We start from the raw sequence: 24,665 nt of genomic DNA, 5'->3' as shown, positions 1-24,665 counted from the left end.
AAAGACCAAATTAGTATATCAATGAATATCATGTCTGTATGATGGTGAATATGACTTATAGGTTAAGATTTTGAGATAAAAGGGACATAAAAAGCTGAATAATTTTGAACAAGTTCATATGGATGGTTTAAAGATATCCACCTATACTCCATTAGTTGAATTCATTGAAGATTGTGATGTACCACATTATAATATTTGATGAAATTTTAAAGTAGTATTTCTTTTCATGAAAATTCACAGGACCATGATTACATGGTATTTTCCTCATTACTTTTAAAATAACAAAACTTCATTTCTCCTCATTTAGTCTCAAATCAGTGATCCAGAGGAATATCAGAATAAGACAATACTTTATGTTGTGCCAGATTAAATTCTGATCTTCTCAATGTGAAATTTAGACTTTATAAAGGAAGAACAAAGAACTTTTCCTCTGAGTTGCAGACAGAGTGCTGCTTAACTGTTTCTCTTAACTGATTCTGTGGTGAGAAGAAATAGGAATGTTCCAACTTAACAGTTGGCACATTTTTTTTTTTTAAAGACTCCTTTTCTAAAGACTTCTTTCTCTATTTATCTTCAGGCCTAGTTCATAAAGCTTTAATGGGCTTTAGGATTCAATACTAGGTAACATAAAATCATAGACTCTGAAGGTGGTAAGTATATAAACACATGTTTCTCAGAAGGTTGTGACTTGCCCAAGGTCCCACAAGTGGGTGTTGAATTAATGGTCAAGGATTTGCAGATTTAGGTTCTGTATCTTTCCTGGTTATAGATGAAAAACTAAGGAACAGAGGATGAGGATCCTATATAGATGGATTATAGGGGTAGACTACACCAAAAATTCCTTAGTGACTCCTTAGACCCAGATGAAAAGAAATTTATTTTGAGAATTGAAGACAATCAAACTGTGCTAGCTTATGGTCAAATTTCACTTTCATTGGAAGTCACCATAATTCCCCATTTGGCCTTACACCTGAATGCTCAGCTATACATAAAACGATGTTGGTCAGTCAGGCTTTTTCAGACAGCACAAAGCTTAGACTTCTATCAAGAAAGAGTTTAGGCTCTAGGGTCAGATCAAATCCTGGCTCCATCACTCACTGGCTGTGTGCCTTTACGCAAACTGTTGAACTTCTCTGTTTAATAAAGTACACGCTTGACCTCATGTGAGGATTAGTGAGTTGGTATATATAAAGGGAATACAGGAGAGTGTTGGCACATATGAAGAGCTTAGTAAACATTGACTCTTATTCCTTCATTTTGATGGTCTGGCTTTCGAAAGACTCATTCATTCAGAGCCGGGAGGGGACCTAAAATCTTGTAGTTCAATATCTTTACTTTACAAAAGATGAAAAAACTGAGGCCCAGAGAAAGGATGTAGCTTCTGAACTAATTTGCAACAGGCCCAGGTCTCCAAATTGCTAGTTCCGGGTGCTTTTTTACTTTTCTAGCCACCCTCTAAATAAGCCTTTGGTCTTCTTTTGGATAAAAGACTGAATCTGACCATTTCTCACATCCACTGCCACCACCTGGGTTCAAGATTGAAGCCATCCAACCTTGGGTTCAAGCCATCATAATTAGTCTCCTGTATCATTATAGTAAACTACTAACTGGTCTCCCTGACTCTACCCTCGCCCCCTTCGATCTATTCTCAACTCAGCAGCTTAGAGTGTTTTTGTTTTTCTCTTTGACAAAGCATTGTGTCCTCTGCTCACTTCATCTTCTGTTACTCTTGTTCATTCTATTCCAGTCCCCTGGCCCTCCTTGTAATCCCTTGTACACACCAGGTACTCTCTCATCTTGGGGTTCTACATTTGCTGTTTCCTTTACGAATGCTTTTTACAAGGTATTTGCATGGTTTGCATTCCCTTCAGACTTTTGTTCAAGCGTCACCTCAGTGAATCCTGGCCTGACTATTCTAGTGCAGTTGCAATCATTGGCACTTTCCATTTTCCTTTCCTGCTTCCTCCAGCTATGGCATTCATTACTTATAATATATTCCATATTTCTTTCGGTAGTTTATTGCCTACTTTAGAATGCAAACATTATGAGGACACTATTTTTTCATGGCTATATCTCCAATGTCTAGAACACTGTCTGACCCGCAGGAGATGCCCAGTAAATGTTGGATGCATGCATGAATAAGCAGTGTGATAACAAGACCTCTGGGATATTCAAAAGTGTATGTTTTCTCAGGGTTTTGTTGTTGTAGTTATGGCCTAAACCTTGTTAAAGAGTCCTGCCGTGTCATGGGACTTTCCAACATGAGAAAATTTACCTTTTTTTTTTTTTTTAACACACAATCTGCTTATTTTTGTATTTGCACAGCTAACCCAATGTACATATATTTTTCTTGAGTTAATTACTGGGAAGGAAATATTCTATAAAGCCAAACCAAAAGAAAAGCCACTTTCCTAAAACTCTATAAAGAATATATTTTAGTTTTGGTAAATTAGGAAAAAACACAATTGTCTCCTTTCTTTTTCTGGGTTCCTAGAGAAATCTCAAAGAAAAAAAATGTAGACAGGAGGTCAGCACTCATGAATCAGATTTCATTTTGATAGGCTTTTTATAGACCTGTAAAAAAGTGAAGCCCTGGAAATTGTGTTAGGTAATGGGGATTCTGACAGACCCTTTAAGTACGTGGAACTAGGAGGTGCTGCTATAATTCTGTGCTTCAGATGAAAATTCCGAGTGTTTTCATTAGGTACAGCAGCTGTTTCTATTACAGATAACAGATCTCAGAGGTGGTGATGCTGATATCAACTTCTAGTGGGCTCAGAACACAGTGTAGCTTGTACAATTAGGTTTTTTTAATTATTTTTTTCTGCACACGCAAATTAACTCTGTAGCAGTAAAAGAAAATTACTTACTTGCTACCGAAATTGTCTGAAAGTGATATGATCATCCTTTGTAGAGTCACATTAACCAAATTAAAAACCCTTGGGAAAAATTTGGCACCCTGTTTCTTCCCATTCACATCTTCCTAAAGACCTCTCAGGAGCTTCCATTTAGAAAGCTAGGATCATTACCAGGGCTTTTAATTTGGAAAGATTGGCTGCTCACCAGTGAGTCTTTCTAGACACCTAGTGGTTGGGTAGAGTGGCTTTGCAATGTTCCATCCTCAGACACCTTGACTTTACTATCCTCCTGACTCTTGCTCGCTTGCAGGTGTTTTCCAGCACAGGACAGAGATCCATAGCTCTGCTGCTGGAGTTTGTCTCCAAGATCGATGCTATCATTTCATTCTCTTTATGAATGCACATGTCACTCCTCCTTGGAGAAATGCAATCTATTCCTCTAACCCCAGGAATCTGGGCTGGTCTGTAACTACTACCAGTAGAATATGGCAAAGTTCTGGGCCTAACCTTTAAGAGGACTGATGGTTTCCACTTCCTTTCTTCTTGAAATAGTTCCTTTCAGAACCCAGCTGTTTAAAGCCTAATTCACATGGAGAGGACACATGTAGGCACTCCAGTTGGCTGTCTCAGTTGACTAATGATAGTTGTCAACCACATGAGTGAGCCATGTTGTAGTCTAGTATATCCTAGCCTTCAGATGACTCCAGCCCCAGGCATAGAAGCCACCTGATTGAACTACATGAAAGACACTGAGCAAGAACCACCTCGCCAAGTCTGGTCAACTCAGAACTGTGAGAGATAATATTGGGTTATTGTTCTAAACCACTATATTTGCAGTGATTTATAACGCAGCAATACATAACTGCAATAGGGGCAAAGTGGGAAGCCACAGGCTAAGCATTCCTATGAATGTGGGCATTAAAACTTAGCTTAGTGTGAGGTGGAATTGGTGGTTATTTATAAGATGGAGACAGGTATAGACAAATGTCAATTTCTCTCCATCTTTTTGACTGGTCCTTGGAATTTCATAATTGGACTATTGCCCTATTATCACTTGGATTTATAAATACAAATATGTAGTGTACAAATGTAAATGTTTCTGGGATGGATAATGCTATAAACCAGGGTACAGCAAACTTTTTCTATGTAGGGTCGGATAGTAAATATTTTAGGCTTTGTGAGCTATATGGTCTCCGTAGCAATTAATCAACTTGGCCGAGGTGACATAGACGATATATAAATGAATGACACAGCTGTGTGCAAGAAACTTTATTTATAAAAATAGGTGATTGTCTGGTTTTGACCTGTGGGCTGTAGTTTGCCGACCCCACGCTAAAAAATTATTTCTATAGCCAACAGAGATATTTGGTTATGTTGCTTGAGTCTCATCAGAATTGCATTTGGTTTACCTCTGACTCCAATTCCTCTTGCCATTTCTTCTGAGTCTCCTTTGTAGGGTTCTCTTCCTAAGTTTGAAATGTGCTCCTCAAGGCTCTCTTCTCTTCTTATTCTATGCTCTTCTCGGCCATCTCACCTTCTCGAATGATTTCAGTTAATATCAGTTTGCCAACAACTAAAAAAATCTTTCTCTATTCAGTCTTTTATCTAGAACTCCAGACTCCTGTACTTCCCCTTGGATGTCTTGCCAGCACCCTGAGTTCAATCCACTTTTGTGCCAGTTATTAGCCTATAGTCTCTTAACTCCAAACCCACCCTTCTATGATTAGCTCTGTGATGCTGGGGGCTGGAACTCTGCAAACCCCATTTTTGTTTTGCCAGCTGGTAGTCTCTGTCAATAGGAGGCATTAGAGGGGCATTGCAATGCCAAAGGAGAGAGGAGGACTTGCTGCTTCCTGTTTACTTGCTGCTGATTTCCTGTCTGCTTGGGGTTCCCGTGAGCATCTCTTCAGCAAGGCTTCTTTGCTCTAGAAAGTTATGCTCTTTTCTGTAGTAGTGGTTGAATCTAGTTTTTCCCAAAGTTGCAGAATTACCACCATTACAACTCCCTCCCCACTCCCACCACCCTTCCTCTCATCAGCACCAGTGAGTTAGTGCCCCCTCCTCAGAAGTCTGGACCTCAACCCTTCAGGATTTCTCCTCCAAGCTCGGAGATAATAGCACCAGCTGAGCAATGCCTCTTAGTGGGAGGTCTGAGTTTTGGTCCACAGCAGGGTCCTGCTTCAAGTTTCTAACTTTTAATAATTCCAATCTCTCCTATTTGATTTCCCAGCCCTAATGGGTGGTAGCTGCTCCCTTTAATTGCTTCTTCTGTGCTAAATTATTGTTCTCCTTTGTTTTTTCAGTTACCTAGTTAACAGTGTCATACCTAGTTGACTATTCTTTATATTAAATTCCCTTTCAAATATCTGGAGTGGTTTCTGTCTCCTGACTGGACTCTGAGTTTATATTCTCAGCCCAAAGCTACACTTTTTAAAAAAGATTTTATTTATTTATTTGACAGAGAGAGAGAGAGAGCACAAGCATGGGGAGCAGCAGAGGGAGAGGGAGAAACAGGCTCCCTGTGGAGTGAGGAGCCTGATGTGGGGCTGGATCCCAGGACCCTGGGATCATGACCTGAGCTGAAGGCAGACACTTAACCGACTGAGGCACCCAGGCACCCCGCAAAAGCTACACTTTTGAAGTGCATTCTTCCTTAGTAAATGGCACCAGCAAACCTCTCCCCATGCCCTGTCCAGTGATTCAAACCCAACGTCTGCACATCATTCTAACTTCTTCTGTTCTCTAAACTCCCTTAAGCAATCAGTGAACAAGGACTGTAGATCTGGCTTCCTGCACATTGCTTCTTTCTGTCTGCTTCTTTCCATCTGTATGCCCACCACCATAGATCAAGCCACTGCCTTATAACTGACCTCCTCATGTTTCTGTAGCTCTTCAATCTGTTCTCTTACTATAGCCCTAGAGATGTATCAAAAACATTTTCCAGATAGTTTCTGAAACATTCCAAATCCTTACTATCATTTATAAGTCTTTCTGTGATTTGACTTCTGCTTCTGCACTTCATTTTGAAATATGTTCCTTGCTCCTTTATTAGTTTTCCTTCCTTTATCAGTTTTTCAATTTGCCATGTTTTCTTTACACTCTTGGTACAAACTCTTCCCTCTTTGTAGAAATCTCTGTTTTCATCTGGATAACTACTATATATCCTTAAAATGTTGTATTAATATCACTTTCTCTCCCTCTTTTTTAAAGATTATTTATTTATTTATTTGAGAGAGAGAGAGAGAGAACATGCATGAGCATGAGTGGGGGGGAGGGGCAGAGGGAGAGAGACAAGCAGACTTCCCACGGAGCAGGGAGCCCGATATGGGGCTCAATCCCAGGATCCTGGGATCATGACCTGACCTGAAGGCAGATGTTTAACCAACTGAGCCACCTAAGCACCCCTCAGAGATGGCTTTTCTGACCTCTCAGACCAGATTATATTCCCCTATTTGTTTCTATAGATTATTGCACATCTGCTTTTTAACTATAAAATTCAGTAAACTTGTAGCTGTATACTTGTCTTCCTTCCTAGATGGTAAGGCCTGTATAGGCCGGGGCTGAGTTCGTATTGTCTAGCATAATATCCGCAACACCCAGTGTTCTCTCCAGCACAGTAGATAGTCAACAAATATTTGCTGAGTTCAGTTAATTTCTGTTCTGTGCATTTACCATAGGGCCTCTGAACTGATTAGAGAAGACACCCATTTCCTCAGATGCACTAGAATCCATCATGGCTGACTGTTACCTCTTAAACCAGAGGTTTCTTTGGTTTGCTCTTCTCATATGTGACACCAGTTTACCCTTTATGGATTCTGAAAGTGATTGGAGGAGACTGAATGGGGAGTAGACTGACTAGAATTTATCACCTTTTACTGGACTGGAGACTCAACATTATCTCCTCCTACATTGTCAGAGAGCTCTGTAGTGTCACACAAGTCTTCTGAGTACCTGGTGCTAGGTGCATCTCTGTGCTTGTTTTATTTAACTCAGGTAGCCAATGAAGGGATGTTCCTCTACTTCTTAACAACCAATATGTTACTCCTCCACCCAAAACATAACTGTGCTAGTTTCTTTGTTGTGCCCTGAAATGTAGCCATTACTTCTCAAGTGGGGAAAGTGTTGGGGGGTGGACTAAAACAGAGATGAGAGGGCTTTAAAAAAAATCTATAACAACCAATAATGAAGAAGCAGATAATGAAAATAGAATATGAAAATGAACATAAGAAGACCCATGAAAGCATATGACCACAATCTGTTGGAGAAGCAGACCCGAGGAAATATTATATAAATCCATTTTGATTCTGGTTATACTTCCAGGGAGATAGCTGCATTTATTTAAAAAGGAAAACAAACAATAAAACAACCTGAAGAGCTTTCTTTTCTTTTTATCTTCTAAACAGATTTGACCCAAGATGGACATTTTCTTTGAAGATAATATATTTTTTCCCTTCAGCTGAAAGTTTTACCTTTTGGATTGTATTCCACACACGTTCTTTATTGTTTCTTCTTCCTTCAAGGGTGTCCATAGCATCTGCCATTAGTGACTGCAGCTGTGGCACCAAGATAAAAATTATCAGTGTGGAATTCACACAGAAATAACTTCTCTAAATACACAGATTAAAACCTAATTAAAAAATCATTTGTACGCTGATGATTTTATTACTCATCTTTCCGACAATGAACACTGCCACCTCATCTTTACTTCAGTCATTACCAAGTATTATTGCAGATATAAAATATTGTGACAATGAAAAGATTCTTCTTGAAAATTTGTAGAAAACATATAGGTTTTAATGTAGTAAGTGTTGATGTTTTGTAAAAAAACCAGATTTGGGTTGTAAAGAATAAAGGCAGTAGTTAATTCTCCCAGGAAATGGCATGTAGTACATGGATGCATTTTAGTATTTTCTCCTGAGGCTAATGTATCATAATTCTAGGCATCATGCAAAAGCTCACCCGAGGACAATACTAAAATTGTGCTGTTTTATTGCCTTTTAAAGGATGTTAGCTCATTTAAATTCTTTTACTGTTCTTTTATTTTCTAAAATTTCAAAATAACCAAGTTGTCTTTTTCAAAGGCAAGTTTAGAAAATTCCACCCTTTGCCCAAAACTGCCATATTCCCATTTAAAACAATCCTGTGCACATGCTGTATATGTGGCTGCAAAGTAATGAAGCTGCATCAAGCCCTGTGATAATCAAAGCTAAAAAAGAAAGTTCTCTAAATAAAACAAATGCCAGTTCAGTTCACTGTGGCATCAGAGTATGAACTCTCAGATAATCTCTCTCTACTTCAGATATTGCAGAGCTTAAGCAGGAGGGCAGAGAGTTGAGTCACTCAAGACTCTTCTATTGAGCAGTCCTTGTTTATGTAGCACCATAAAAGATATTTACTAGGATTTATTTTCTAGGTTAACCTATGCTTGGAAGTTGGAAAGTAAAATCTGTTACTTCAGGTGATGAAATCTTGCAAGATACATGATTTTTAAATATTTGGCCTATACATATACATTCACATACATTAATTTTTTTTTCCTAGTAGGCATATAAATTATGAAAATATCCCCTGAAATCCTATTTTCCAAGGTTTCAGATAGTGGGCTCTTGCACTAACATGTGAGTAAAAGATGTCAATAATGCTAGTTTGATGCTCTTTGTTTATATTTGGAAATATATTTCCAGGAAAAAAAAAAAAAAGCTGCAGACATGTGGTTAAGAAAACCTAAGTGCAGGAAACTCCCCTGTATTTTTCATTTAAATCTTGAATGTGCTTTTCAGGAAGACACGATCAACACTGTGCCAACTTCTTAAATTAACATTTTCTTTGCTTCCTCTTATCTCAGAGGAGCATTAATCATCTAAAATTGGCTATAATATGCACTTTGAAAACTCCATACTTACTGCATTCCTGAATGCCTTATGAGTGGTAGGATAAACACTTAGTCTTTTAGAAGGTGTTCCGCTGCACAGAACCGTAAAGGTTTAGAAAGTATTCTTGCCAGTTTTGACTTAGTAATTCCCTGATTAATAGACTTTTTTTCACCCCGCAGTTTTAAACTTTAGTACGCATAGTTTTATTATTTGGCGAGTCAGACCGTTTTATATACTTACTTTGAATATCGGTATTTATTCAATACCCTTTTATAGGGTCAGATGAACATTATAAATGTTGGCAGTTCATTTCTTGATGGATTAATTTGTTACAACTTTAAAGCTCAAAGAGGGAGAGTTGCTTTAGTTATCTGAAAATTACAGGTGATCAGTTTGGGCTGTTCTCATCCCTGCTACGTGAATTCAATTCAGGTCTATTATTAGTTTTAGCTACCTTCAATTAAAGCCTCAAAGTAAAGAGCCCTTCCCTACGACACATTAGGATCTCCATATACAGTAAATTTTACCTTTCCTTGAATGGCCCTCACACTGGTTAGTAATAGTTTTACAAATGAGGAGCCATCATTTCTAATATTAATTATGGTTATAATATACACATCTGTTTGAAGATTTTTCTGTGACATATTCCTTCAACTAATTTTTGACTGGCTCTGTGTTTTCTGAGTTAATTGGTCAATTTAGTTAAAAAAAAATCATTTGACTAACTACATTTTCCCCTCCAATGAAACAACTGTTTTATCTAAATGTACCAGTGTGGGGGCGCTGGGTGGCTCAGTCGGTTAAGCATCTGCCTTTGGCTCAGGTCATGATTTCAGGTTCTGGGATTAAACCCCGTGTCGGTTCCCTGCTCAGCAGGGAGTCTGCTTGAGGATTCTCTCTCTCCCTCTCTCTTTGTTCCTCGCCCCGCTACTGTGCTCTCCCTCTCTCTCTCTCTCTAAAATAAACAAACCTTAAAAAAAAACGTACCTGTGTGTGTGTGTGTGTTGACACCACCAACATATATATGACACTAGAAATGAATAAGAAAACTATAAAGACTATTTTGTGGGGTTGGTATTTTTTTTTTTTTTAAGATTTTATTTATTTGACAGAGACACAGCGAAAGAGGGAACAGAAGCAGGGGGAGTGGGAGAGGGAGAAGCAGGCTTCCCGCTGCGCAGGGAGCCCGATGTGGGGCTCGATCCCAGGACCCTGGGATCATGACCTGAGCCGAAGGCAGACGCCCAACGACTGAGCCACCCAGGCGCCCCGGGGTTGGTTTTTATATAGCAATTACTCTTGTCCTCTCACTTTCCCTTACAAGAAAATTATATATTAACATATCTTGGAGTTTAAGAAATAATTTATTATAATTACACTTTATTTAAAACAAAAAGCTTGATCCACGATATGAATAATCAGCCCTTTTCCATGTTTTTACACATCACAAAGTTTTTGCTATAAAAATGGAAGCTAGGCAATGAGAGCAAATAAAAGACAGAAACACTTTCCTACATTTTCCAGTTTCTTTATTAAAATGCCTCAGGAGGGTTGGGCAGTTTGCCCTCAGACTACATTGATTCTCACAAATTTTCTTTTCAGAACATATCGCTCTTCTGTTAGCCCAGGGCCCGTGAAAGCCTTAAACAAAGAAAAACACTTACCAATTCCGCCTCCTGTTGACTGATGTCCTGTAGATAGGGAATGGTTGCTAGCTCCGCCATTGCTTGATTGATCACCTGGGACTGCTCCTTCACTCTCTGCAGTCCGCTGAGGAGGCTGGCGTATTGCAACTTCTCCATCACACCTGAGCACCTGTGGAAACTCCCCTACTCTCCCAGTAAAAGGAAATGTTTTAGAACAAAATCACAGAAATAGACTTCTCCCTGGGGATCGAAGTCAGGGATTATTGTACTATATTTACATCCTTTGAAGCAATGGGTACCTAGCACAAATAAATGTTTGTTTCCATTATTTTAGAGAATCATCTATACCGTTCCTTCAAACAGATGAATGTATATAAAGGGGAATGCTTTGCAAGACTGTTCAGAAAGATTTGCAGGTGGCCCTGCATAAGGAACCTGGGCTGAGTGGAAAAGAGGGGACTGAAATTGAACATGCATTCCATTCTCCTAGTGGAGATCCCACAAAGTCATGTTCGTTGAAAGAGGGCGACTTTATCTATGTCATCAAAACATCATAGGAGCTAAGAGTTGCCTGCTATTTTGTTTCTTTTCTTTTTTTTTTTTTAATTTTATTTATTTGTCAGAGAGAGCGAGAGAGAGAGAGAGCATGTACAAGTAGGGGGAGTGGCAGGCAGAGGGAGAAGCAGGCTCCCTGCTGAGCAAGGATCCCGATGTGGGACTCGATCCCAGGACCCCGAGATCATGACCCGAGTGGAAGGCAGATGCTTAACTGACTGAGCCACCCAGGCACCCTATTTTGGGCTTTCTTAAAATTGGGCATACTTTTAATAAGGTGGCCCACCTATGTGTTTTTCAACTGCCAGCCATAAAAGAGGAGACATTACCTTCTCTAAAAATTTGAATACAAATTGTACTTCTTGATAGGAGAAATAAAGTTTATCATAAAATTCTCATTTATATTAGGAAAAAGGGGGCATAAAGGGTATCTAGGAGTTAATAGAAAAGCTTTGGATTTCTGCTGTGTGTGTAGGATGGTAAGAAGTGGGAGGTTGCAGGAGGACTTAATTTGGCAACTGCATTCTGCATCCTGGTCCAGAAGAGAAAGTCTGGATGGCCAGTGTTCCTTTATAACAGGGTTCCTCCTGGACCAGCTGTACCAGAATCACAAGGTTTTGTTAACTAGGCAGAGTCCTGGGCCTTACTCGGTGAATCACATATCTCTTGATATGTGGCCCTAGGAACATGAATTTTAGCTAGGTGCCCCCTCCGCCCCCCATATTCGAATATCTCAAATGGAAGTTGAACAAACCACCATCTTAAAGCCTAGTATCTGAACAAGGACGATTTTAGTTTGTGCATGCTTATAAAACAAATTTTACTCCCCGGACATTACAGAAGGCAGACATGATTTTTTCTTCTTCAAATAGAATCTCTTCTAAAGAGAAAAATTACTAGAAACTAGCATTACTAAAGAGCATCTGAATTTCAACTTGAATTTGCAAAGCAGTTCTTTCTGAAATGTCATACTCATATTTTGATGGACACTGACCTCTAGAAGTTGGCACTTTTGTAGAATCTTGGTAATACAGGAAGGCTGAGCACCATTGCATTGTATTTGCTGTGTGTCTCCCTAACACCTATCTATGCCACTTGACTAATGTCCCTCTATCTCTGCTAATTTGTTCTTTATGATTAATCATTTATCTGAAAACCTATAAACCTATAGGAGCAATGATTGCAAATTGTGGATTTGGGATCCCTTCTCTGACTTGACAAAATAGCTAGCCTACACATTTAGTTTAAACATGCAGCTAAACAATGGGATTCTGTCAAATAGAGAAAAGCAAGTTGCAGGAGAAACCGTTTTCTTTCTGAAGAAAAATTGCTTTCTTTGTTCTTCTTTAAAATAAACAACGGGGCTCCTTGTAGGAAAGTAGTGTAGTGACTCAACTCCAAAGAGCAGAAACAACAGCAGTCTGCTCGGGAACATAATCTATCAGTGTAATTTTCCAAAACATCAGGAAAATAAAAATAGTGGAAGGCACTGGTGCTTTGTTAGCTTGATTGTTGGATGCATAACAAAACAGGAAGTGCTCCATACAAATCAGATACTAGGGACAGAACATTGTTGACTGCTAATAGTCACCTATCCTCCTCCTCTCCCCAAAGCCAATGCAGTTTTGGGTATCAGGAAACTAATAGATTAATATGTTACCTATATAAGATGGGGGTCTTTGAGAGACAAAGTGAAAAAGAAGTACAAATGCTATCTAATGCCAGGAGGAATGTTTCAATGCTGTTGCTTTAAGAAAATAAAGGAAATAATGAAACATGAAGGAAGTAGCTTAAACATCTAATGTTACCAAGAGCTAAATCTAAAGGAGAAGTAGCCCTCCCTATGAGACTTCAGGAGTGATCAAAGGGGTCTTTAGCTGCTGGGGAGAGTGTAATAAAGTGGCCAAGATTGAAGCTAAAACCTCACACAGGTACAATGAAGGTTAGGTAAATAGCAAGCTCAAATGAAGGCTTCAGTCAGAGATTTGCCTAGATTTAATAGCAGGTATGGTTAAATGTTTGGCAAATAAGTGGTACTGTGTAATACCACCAGAAAGCAGAGCCCAAGTATTTGGAATATATTTCCATTTGACATACATATAGAAACATTAATTGCCAAAAAGGGATAGAAAACACATATTACTGTTCATTTCAAATGTGTATATGTAAACATTTTTTATGCTTCACTTAGAGGAAATTAAAAGTAAAATTAATGAGGTATTAAAAACATGGTTAGGTCATTTTTTGGCAAGTCAGCCTGTGAAGAAGGCTTCACGCACGGCAAGAGATTTTATTATTTTAACCCTTTAACATTTAACCCAGGAAGCACAGTACATAAGGTTTGAAACTGACAGCAGCCAATAAAGTTAATGAATGGAGAAGCACAGTGGCATCCGGTAGCATGTGAAATAATTAGGACAAGGATCCAGAGAAGGAAAAATACCATTAGGGCAGAGCTACTGGTTGAATGGGATTGCTGTTCAGTGGGATTAAAAGCCACCAGGTAGGAAGGTGGTAGAATATTTGAGATTATAACTCTTACAATGTCAGAATCATTCTTGTTTGGCCATGTGTCATTGTTGTATGCCTAGCAAAAAAATCTATAAGGATAAGGAAACTGGGATCAGAGTGTAAGGAGAATCATTGCCTGGTACATAGAAACCTCCCTCATACTCTCCTTCTACAATTTTATGGCAAGAGGTGAAAATTCACGTTCCCTGGGAAGGCCTACTCTGGTTAGTAGATCTACTCCATGGCTGGAGATGACACTTCTAATCCTGCCTTTGTGAGTAGATCTGAGCACATTAGTGATCTGAGGAAAAAAATTAGAAATCTATAGGACACTCACATAATCTTCATTTCAGAAGGACATATAATTTCAGAGTACACACTTGTATCAAGAAAGAGAAAGGTCTATAAAACAGTCCTTTTGTCAAAGCACACTAAAAACCAATACAAATAATTAAAACTTCTGAAATTTGTAGTGCTGAACAAAGTGCTTCAACATGGACTATGTACTTTGGATCTCACAACAACTCTGTGAGGTGGGCATGGCAGATATCAGCTTATTTAATAAATGAGAAAAAATAGCTCAGAGGTTAAATGACTTGCCTTAGGGTTACACAGACAGAGCACAACTATGGACAAAAGTCTTCATCTATAGGCGTTACAAGTGAGGGTGACAACTAATAAGAACAATGCAATACCTAAACATTCAAGTGGACAGCATTTGCTATGTGGCAAGGAAAAACACACTTCAGGGAATCTTAAAAACACTGTTGAGTGCTTCTTGGGTCACAGTTAATGGTACCATGTAGGAATAATTTCTACTCACCAACTCATTACTTGCTTCATTAAGCTAGGTTACCTTTGCAGCCAATTTTATTCAGTCCTGCTTTATGGAGCTGTGGTTGGGCATATAATAAAAAACCTAGAGGCCAATATTTGGATATACTTGTGGTCCCTGGGTACCTTCTGGCTCACTTGCTTCAATTCCATTAAACTCTTTGTGATAATCTTCCAAAAACTATTATTTCCCATAGAAGCTAACATAGAAACGTTGATAAAATTCCTTGCACAGTACTGACTCACTTTAAAGAACATTGAGTTATTAGTTAGATGCCAAGAATCTTAGTTATGGTTTTCAAATTTCCTTTATAGACACATAAAGATACAGGCATATACCAACTTCTAAGTGGCTAGAATGCTGTTTGAAGGGTGAAAAGAAAATGAGTTAAGAACATTTAAAAAGTGCATGATGCCTAGATGGGCCCAACCTGCATACAGGACACACTGAGATATGAGCTGGCAAGAGGTGATGTGGCCAGTGTCCTGACAAGTAACAAGGTATGGCAGGTATTACCCCAATGAGCCAGGACACAGATCACTTCCACAACTTCTAGTACACTGGCTCTGCTAGGCTAACCATGAACCGATGAGGTAAAATAATGCTGTATGGTGATGGTTCTTGTTAACAAAGATTCCACTACGTGCAAGGGTCTGATGATGACAAGGATGATGTATGTGGATCTCTAATTAAGATGGGAGGTTGGTGATGGTGTGTGTGTGGCTGGAGGAGGTTATGATAGAGGGTAAATTGGAGAACAGGACCTAAAATCTGTGGTAGAGCCAATGAGATTGCTGTAAACTGAACGTTTGTGTCCACCCAAAATTCATATATTGAAGTCCTAACCCTGAATGTGGTGGTATGGTGATGGGGCCTTTGGGATTAGACAAGGTCATGAGGGTGGAGGCCTCATGATGGGATTGATGTCCTTATACAAAGAGACACCAGAGAGCTTACTCTCTGCCATGTGAGACAAGGTGGGAGTCTGCAAGCCAGGAAGAGGGCCTTCATCAGAACCTGACCATGCTGACACCGTGATCTTGGACTTCTTGCTTCTAGAACTGTGAGAAAACAGAGATGGATTTCTTCATAATAGAAATATAGGGGAGATAATCGAGTGGAACACAGTTATGGGGAGGGGGGAGATATGTGGTAGGAAAATGGGTAAAAATGTGCTTTTGTATTTGTAATGCATAGAATTACAAATCATGCAAATAGATTAGGGGTTTTATAGCTTTTCTAAAATGCTGAATAATGTTATTGAGCAGATAAACTGCTGAACAGATGTTAAGTAGCTGTTTGTGATGACCCCCTTGGTTCCTCTTGTAAGGTAAGAACATCAAATCAATGATGTAATACAGAAGCCACAAAAAGAAAATTCTTCAAAATTTCCAGCTTACAGGCCTTTTGAAAAATATTTTAAAAAGGGGAAATCTGCAACATTTATAGCCTGTTAATGAGAAGTTCCCTTTATGTTCTTTCAGTATAACGGCTTAAATTTTGTAAAACAGCATAGCATAATTTAGGTCTTATTTTGGGCTTTTTTTTTTTTTTTAAAGATTTTATTTATTTATTTGACACAGAGAGAGAGAGAGTGAGAGAGGAATCACAAGCAGGCAGAGTGGCAGGGAGTGGCAGAGGGAGAAGCAGGCTTCCCGCGGAGCAGGGAGCCCGATGTGGGGCTCGATCCCAGGACTCTGGGATCGTGACCTGAGCCGAAGGCAGACGCTTAACGACTGAGCCACCCAGGCGCCCCTTATTTTGGGCTTTTTAACACTGAAAAGTAGAAAGGGCATATTTTCCCCAGATCAGAAATAGGGATTAGGTAACTTGCCCTAAGGGTATACAAAGATCAATTGCCAGTGCTTAGGGAAGCATCCAATTTATCAGTGTGGTGTGGAGGCACTAGTTTGAAAACTCCAAATTCTTGTGTAGGTAACAAAATAGTTATGCATAATAGCCCAGTATATGAAATAGGGAAACACTGTGTTTACTAAAATTTTGTTATTGATCTGAAGTAAGAAATACACTGCAAACTTGAATTAGATAGCAGGAAGGCACAAAGAAGAAGGCTCTTCAAAGAGCTGGGATGCCTGGGTGGCTCAGTCAGTTAAGCGTCTGCCCTCAGCTCAGGTCATGATCCAGGGTCCTGGGATCGGGTCCCACATTGGGCTCCCTGCTCAGCGGGGAGCCTGCTTTTCCCTCTCCCTCTGCCGCTCCCCCTGCTTGCGCGCTCTCTCTCTGACAAATAAATAAATAAATAAAAATCTTTAAAAAACCCACAAAGAGCCACTAGCCTAATAAATGCTGGAAATTGCAAAGTATAGTATTGTAATATGTTTTAAAATATAAAAAAATCGTTAGCTAAACTTTGCTTGGTTTTGCAGATGAGATTTACCATGAATGTTTCTAAAACCCTCCAATACTTGCAATATTTGTACCATAAACTTTCCATACTTCTAGAATTGTCTAATATTTGTGCATTGGACAAATATAAAAGACTCATATACTTACATTCAATTGGGTGCTTCTAATAAAATCCAATATTGGCAAGATTCGCTTCCCCATTGTCTCCATGTGTCTCACTGTGTCTTCTTTGGTCAGCGGACTGAAGGGAGTTTTATGTTCTAAAAATTGTAACAATAAACTTTTATACTACTTTTTCCAGACTTACATTTCAAAATGCTTTCTTTAGCAAGCTATAAACAGATATCTCAATGTTAATAGATATGAAATCTTTAGTGTAGAAACTAGCACCATCCCTAGACCACATGCATAGCAATGAAAGATCTATGAGGAGAAAGGCAGAGGAGACATTGCCCTTTAGAGACTATCATTTATTCATTTTGTTGTGTTTCCTGATTGAGAGATCTAAGAGACAGCCTATAACAATTCATCCCTCTCTGCAGAGTATGCTTTTCCCGACTTGTGAAAAAATTTTGTCATAAATGCGTCTGATTGTTGTCTTGTTCCTCCCAGGTATTATTCAAGTGTGTAGATCCCATTGACTTTGAATGTAGCTTGAAGTTGAGCTAAGTCTCAGAGAATAGAGTGCCAGACAAAACACAAATCCTTAATTATGTGGGTAGAGTTGAAGGAAGAAATTCAACCTGTCGTGAATTTTGCCCACAAATCTGAGACTTCGACTCCATGTGAATATTTTCTTGAGTTTTGGAAGTTTCAACAGAATTACTGAATACCATTTAACTGTAATAACTCTTCAGGAGATCTAAGCTCTCGGTTAATTACATAAGAAAAGAGTGGAACAAATATCAATATAATAACGGATAATCCAAGTGATTTAAGTTTGTCATTGGCTATATTTTTGATTTCACATAAGTATTTTGGATAATTTTCTTCTACATTTGTTAACTGATTATGACAAAAACTTGTATTCTTAAGTGCCTTATGCTTAGGCACTGGTGATAGCGTGGTTGGGGTGAGATGGTTGGAGTGAGGGAGGCGGACATTCTAGAAATGTGTTGGTCTTGGGGGAACCTGAATCCCAGGTATTGTTAACTAACCCACAAGGAAGATTGGAAGGAGTTCATTATAACCTGATAAACATTTTTTGGGGGCCTAGCCCATCTATATGCTAGGCCTTATGATGAATAAGACTTGATGAAGAATGCACAATTCCTGCCTTGTAACAGCATTAAAGGATAAAAATAAGTCCAGGTGATTTACCTGTAAATGTAGGCAGCTTTCTACTTGATAGTTTTTCCAAAAATTTCCCATCTTCTTTGTTTTTGAACCCAAGAGTCAGGAGATATTGTTGGGGAGGAAAAGATGACCAGTCAACTGTCTGAGGCAATATGTGGAGTCCTTGGAGATCTGAAATACAACAGGAAATGAACTAAAGACATTGATAACAAAGGGTATTTTTTCCTCTCCTAAATTTTAGGAACTGTACTTGGAAGACATGATAAATATAAATATTAAAGGTACAAAGTAAAAATATATGTATCGAAATGTCAAATAGATGATATATCAAAATCACATTTCATTATTTATACTTTTCTTAAAATATAAACACACACAGAACATAATAGTAAAATATGGTTGGGTTCCATGGATCTCTTTCCCCATATTCAAAATAATAGAAAATTGAGGACCAGCTTGTAGGCTTAATAGTTTTCTATGTGCTCTTTTCAAGAGAATTTGATTTTTCTGTTCATAGTTTAAGATTTAAAGAAATAATGTTATATGAAAGGAAAGAGAACAATTACCAAGTGAGAATTAAAATATCAGGCTAATTTAGTTACCATCTCTCCCATAGCTAAAGAAAATTTGAAATGACAAATGTACCAACTTTTGCAATTGACTTGGAAATAATTCAAGTGTCATGAAAAAGGTTGTAAAACAGACTCATATACTTACTGACCATGAGAGCTATTTACTGAGCCCTTACTTTCTACCTTCCCTTCTTCTGAGTACTTTGTACAGATTGTCTCTTTTTTAATTTAATTAATTAATTTATTTATTTTTGTGCATAATTAGTTTTTATTTATTTATTTAATTTATTTTTTAAAATTATTATATTATGTTAATCACCATACATTACATCATTAGTTTTTGATATAGTGTTCCATGATCCATTGTTTGCATGTAACACCCAGTGCTCCATGCAGAGCGTGCCCTCCTTAATACTCTCTCTCCTTTTTTAAAGATTTTATTCATTTATTTATTTTAGAGATAGAGGGAGGGAGGGAGAGAGAGAATGAGTAAGCAGGGGGAGGGGCAAAGGGAGAGGGACAAGCAGATTCCACTCTGAGCAAGGCACCCAAGGTGGGGCTCGGTCCCAGGACCCTGAGATCATGACCTGAGGCAGAATCATGAGTTGGGGGCTTAACCGACTGAGCCACCTAGGTGCTCCAGTGCAGTGTCTTTTTAAATCCTCATGATAACTTCACAAAATTGGTGCTATTGTCCCCATTTTATGAATAGGAAGTTGAGGTACACAGATGGGAGGTGACTTACAAAAGAACACAACCTATAAGTGGACAAAGCAGGATTCACACCTGGCGATCTGACTCCAGGACCTAACCACTGTATTCTGCTTCAGGCTTGCTTGGCTCTTGATTACTTTCAATATAGGGACAGATGTCATCCGTAGAGTCTTGGTGGCCAGATTCACTTAATTCATTTCCATTCTGAGTAATAAAGCTTTGGTTAATTGTGATAGACTTCACAAATGAAGGATGATGAACAGGGGGTTTAATGAGCTCTCCCTACTTAACACTGCCAGAAAGGGAAAAAGATGAAATTCCAAAAATCCTTGAATTATGATTTAGTTAAAGGTCAATTTTTAATGTAGAATTGGAACTTAAATGGTAATGATTCAGATATAGCCTTCATTATTTATCTGTAATCTGTCTTTAAAAAATAATAGATGCAGGGGTGCCTGGGTGGTGCAGTTGGTTAAGTGGCCGACTCTTGACTTCGGCTCAGGTCATGATCTCAGGGTCCTGGGATTGAGCCCCTCGTGGGGCTCTGAGCTCAGCAGAGAGTCTGCTTGAGATTCTCTCTCCCTCGCCCTCTGCCCCTCCTCCTGCTTGTGCACTGTCTCTCTCTAAAATAAATAAATAAATCTTAAAAAAAATAATAGATGTAGTAAACCATGAGTGTTTTTATCCACCCTCCCTGGCATCCTCCATTCTTGTTTTTAGCTGCAGAACCCTTTGTTCAAACTAAAATTTACTAAGAAGCCTCATATTTAAAGTTGCTAAAAGTAGAGCTGTTCTGTTTGGAGCCTAGGACACTGACCACCCACCCTCATGATTATACTCCGTTCTACACCTCACATGCAATAGCCGCCTTAAACCCTTCCCCAGAACAATTTTTCAAAGCTCTTTGGCACATTTTGGTTAAGTAAATAGGGTATGCTTGTCAAACAGAGAGTTAACATGTATGCTTACTATTGAAAAAATTAAAATATCACACAATATCTTTTAAACACACAGAACAAAATATATTAGACATGCTTTAGCCTTTCTTTGGTGACTCAAGATCAGAAATCCCTTTAGATTTTTGAGGGCTAACATTTATCTGGCACTTCTGTGCTATATACTTTTTCAGGATTATCTTTTTCACTAACAACCATGCAGGACAGAGCATATTATTATGCCCAGCTTACAGATGGCAAAACTGAAGCTTCAAGAAGAGGTTGCAAACTTGCCTAAGATCACACAGTGAGCAAATGGAGGGGCCAGAATTGAAAGTCAGGGAGCTGGACATCAAAACTTAACTCCCAAAACTATCCCCAGGACAATTTAGCCATGACAATAATCATCACTCTGAAAATCAATGGGAAATGTGTTCCAGAAGCATGGCAATGCCAATAAATAGATGGTTTTAACAGACACAATTCTAGATAGAACATTTCCTACCCTGTCTAAAAAAGTACAGCAAGCACACAAGGGTTCTCAGAACTAATAGAGTAACTTTTGTGTGCTTTAACGTGCAGATTCAACATGCCTCTTGAGTTGGTGTTTGAATTACGAACTGCTTCTTCTTAAAAGGAGGTCTCATTTCTATGAACAAGGTAAAAATGTGATTTCTGCATTTCAATTTCAAAAGTGCAGGAAGTTTCTTTGCTTTTGAAATCTGCATTAGATCATCACAGAAACACCTAATACTGCTTGCTTCCAACCTAATACTGTCTTGCTCTATACGGTAAGGGAAGAGTTTGTCAGTTTTGCTGAAGTTGCCAATAACCAGATCACTTGAAAAAGCAACAAAGTAAAAATAAAAAGGACACTAGCTCACCCTCCTGATAAATGGTCATCACATTTCTTTTGATTGTGATCATCCTTTAGCACTCTATGAGATGCCAGCATTTATAAATTGTCAGCATTTTCGGGAATTGACATACTCTGGAGATTGAGGCCAGAACGTATGTGATCCCTGGCTATGGTTTGCTTTTTAATCTGGTTTTGATCCCTGACTTAGAAGGCCTGAGGGCCTCCAGGCCATGCTGGGGATGATGTTGGGGGCTGTCCTATGGAGATGATCTTGGCTTCTTGGGTGTCTCTGGAAGGCCAGAAGCCCCCGGAATAGGTGTGGGAAGCCTTTATGGCTGCTCTGACCTCCACACAAATCCAGAGAGCATGCAGACATAGAAGCTTCTGGATCCCAGGGCTGAAATCTGTTAGCACAGGGAGGGCTCCTGGCAGGACACCTTTAAAACTTTAAGGCCTACACTGAAGTGATAGGATGCCCCAGAGCGGCGAAGTTCAGAAGTGACTGGGGTATGTTGTCCAGAGGCTGGTGTTTGTAGTGGGTTTGCAGGGAGCATCTTGAGATTTGTCATTTTCTGGTGCAGTTCTATTGCCAGAAGCAGCCAGATGTTTGAGAGCTCGATTATATAAATAACAGGAGGACTTTGAGAGGTTGAATTCTTCTTGCTCATAAATATTGGGTGGATAAAGAGGAGACTGATACTAATAGGGCCAGTGATTAGATTGACTAGTGAAACTAATGTCAGCCCTATAGCTAATTTATTATAAAATATGCTTGCAAAAATAAAAGTATTTTCTGTTCCTTTTGATCCTATATGTTTCATCTTGTGTGTTCGATCTATTATTAACTTCTAGTCGAAGTTTTAAAATGTGAGAGGCCCCTACATTCATACTGTTAAGTTTAGAAAAAATATTTTTTAAAGTATCATTCTTATTCGATTTGTATGCAGAGTAAATTGCAGTTGTATGAACATTTAGCCTAGCAGGTGGTCTATGACCCCAAATGACGACATACTTACCAGATGTTGAATCTCATGTAACATTAATTTGAGTGCTAATTGTTCTCAATTTTATGCTCATAAACCTCTACCTACGTCCGAAAAGCCCTGTGCCCCTGATGGATATGAGAGTTAACCAGATTGTATTTTTTTGTTCTTTGGTAGGAAAATTGAATTGATTAAAAATGTCTTCTTTGCTTCTGTCATGCCAGAAGAACTGAGAAGAAATAAATACCTTAATGCATCCTTTGAAAATTTATCACAATTAGAGATGAAATTTAGATGACCATGACCAAATTTATTATTAAAAAATCAGTTTGCAGGTATGACAGAGTTCCAGGTTTTTACCACTAGGGCAATGGATGCTTTAAGAAAGAATATCAAAGATGGGTTATGCAGATTACGTTTCCTACAGAAACGTAATCTTGCAATTCTTTTTGAAAGATGTCTCACCTCAACAAAAAAGGATACAGTTTGCCCTTTATCAAGAATCTTTCATCGTACCACAGAAGGCTGGAACTGACCAGTTTTCAGGTCTTCAAATCATTCATGCAGCTTGACCTTCTGTAGGATTGCCCTCCTCCTCCTCCTTGAAGTCACCTCCCTGGAGTTCAGTGACAGTCTCTTTACTTTCTTTCTCTCTTGTCTCTGTCTGTCTCTATTTCCCCCTCTCTCCTACACATACACACACACACCTTCTGGTTCCTCTTTCTTCCTTGCTCCTCCTGCCTTCTCAGTCAGTGCTCTCCCAAGCTGTCCCTGGCTCACTGATGAGTTCTTCATACACACACTCTTGGGGGCTTTCTCTATTTTTGTGGCTTTAGCTACTACTTCTAAACAAAAGGTTAAAGATCAAAGCTCTAGTCTGGTCTGAAAAATCTTCACCAAATTCAAACACAGCATTTCCAAATGCCTTCTGGGACATTGCTATTGACTCATCATTACAGAAATTACCAGAAGGCAGCAAATAGATTCTTCAAAAGTGATTTTTATAATCTCCACAACTTCCCTCTTCCTTGCTTTTCACCAATGTGTTGTAAGGATAGCCATTATTCACCCAATTATTTGGGCTTAGAATCTGGAAGCCATTGTTGACTTTTCTTTCCTCTTATCTCTGACATTTAGTGAGTCTCAAAAACTAATTAAATCTGCCCATTGTAGTACATCTCAAATTAACTCCTTTCTTAGCATAGCCATTGCTACCACCCTGGTCAAATTTCTGATCACATAACATCTGGATTACAGAAAAAGTTTCCCAACCAGCCTCCCTGCCACCAGTATCATTTAATGCCACACCATCACCCAATGAATATTTCTGGAACATTGCCTTTGTGGTTGCCACATCCTTCCTCAGGAACTTCAGTGACTTGTTTCCTGGTATTCAAGGTCTCAACTGTGTGCACCTGTTTCACAATCTGTACCTAATTCCTACGTTTTCTCCAGTATAAACCTTTATCATCACCTCTGCTGATTTCACTAATGTGTACCAGCCTATGCTTATCCTGCTTCTGAACTTTTCTTTGTTCAGAAAACTTCTTTCTACCAAGAAACACCTACATATTCTCCTTTTTGCTTTATTCAGTTGGTAACTATCTTTCCAGATGTACCTAATTTAAGTCCTACTTGTCTATGCAGGTTTTCCTGAATATTTCAATATCCTTCTTCAAACTCTTAAAGAAATCTATACTATTCACTCCAGAGTGAATTTCTTAAGGTTTCATTGGGGTATGTCTTATCTCCCCAACAAGTTTTAATCCTCTTGAGGATGACATCTTCAAGTTATGTTCATGCCCCAAGCATCTAGTAGGTGCTCATCAATATTTGAATCCAAAAACAAACTTTTCCAAATCCTGAATTTTTAATGGTCAAAAAAAAAGAACTTCAAAAAATCTTTTTCAAAAAAAGAACTTCAAAAAGAATGAATAAAATGTTCAAAGCTTCTGAGATATGATTTATTTCTTTGTCACTAAGCTTAGAAAAAAATATCACACAGACTTTGTTCCTTATTTTACCTAAACCTTAAGTGGTTTCTGTTCAACTTATGAAGAGTGAGGGAAGTAAAATAATCAGTATTAAATAACTCAATGGAGTAAAATGCTCAACTGAACAGAGCAGCTTTGCCTGGATGGAAAAATTAGTTTCATATTCGGGTTGTACCTTTGCTGCAGCTTGTTCTCTGAGAAATACAAACTCATAGTCACAAAGGAAGATTGGGTTAATAGAGAGAGTCTGACTTAGTGAAACTGTCGACATCACCAGAAAAGCATCTGCGCAAACATGAAATATTGATTGTAGATCAGCAGACTCATCTATATATATGAGGGATAGCTTTAACTGTTACGAAGTTAAATATCCATAAAATATAAGCTCTCTGGAAGTAAAGTACAAAACACAGAGGCCATCAGCATCAGTGTTTTCTGCTGGACACCTCATCATAAGCACAGGCAAAAGTTCTTATGAAAGAACTTTTCAAAGCAAAGTTTTTTAAAAAAGAAAAAGCACAAGAAATTTAAAAACTCTTTTAGAAGTATGCAAATCTGTTAGTGTTCTATCATCACCTTTCTCTAAGTTTCATTTCCTTCTCTATTTTCTGGCGTCTATGTCATTTCTCTGCCCTTTGTCCATAACAAAATGTTCTGACATTTTGGG

At 38.6% G+C, this 24,665-nt stretch overlaps 1 protein-coding gene across 1 annotated transcript in view; it reads right to left on the bottom strand.

Moving 5' to 3' along the window:
- Nucleotides 1-24,665, bottom strand: part of SPATA16 (spermatogenesis associated 16) — a 198,775-nt gene that overhangs the window by 24,626 nt on the left and 149,484 nt on the right. The window contains exons 7-10 of the mRNA XM_032407336.1: nt 17,966-18,112; nt 16,793-16,905; nt 10,396-10,560; nt 7,328-7,411 (exon numbers count right to left, since the gene is read on the bottom strand). Coding sequence (XP_032263227.1) covers nt 7,328-7,411; nt 10,396-10,560; nt 16,793-16,905; nt 17,966-18,112 — 509 coding nt within the window. The remainder of the gene's footprint in view (nt 1-7,327; nt 7,412-10,395; nt 10,561-16,792; nt 16,906-17,965; nt 18,113-24,665) is intronic.

The sequence above is a fragment of the Phoca vitulina genome, unplaced genomic scaffold (genome assembly GCF_004348235.1).
Source record: "Phoca vitulina isolate PV1807 unplaced genomic scaffold, GSC_HSeal_1.0 scaffold8, whole genome shotgun sequence".
Taxonomy (NCBI): Eukaryota; Metazoa; Chordata; class Mammalia; order Carnivora; family Phocidae; genus Phoca; species Phoca vitulina.
Note: the sequence above shows the minus strand (reverse complement) of the source record. Positions and strands in the feature narration are given on the sequence as shown.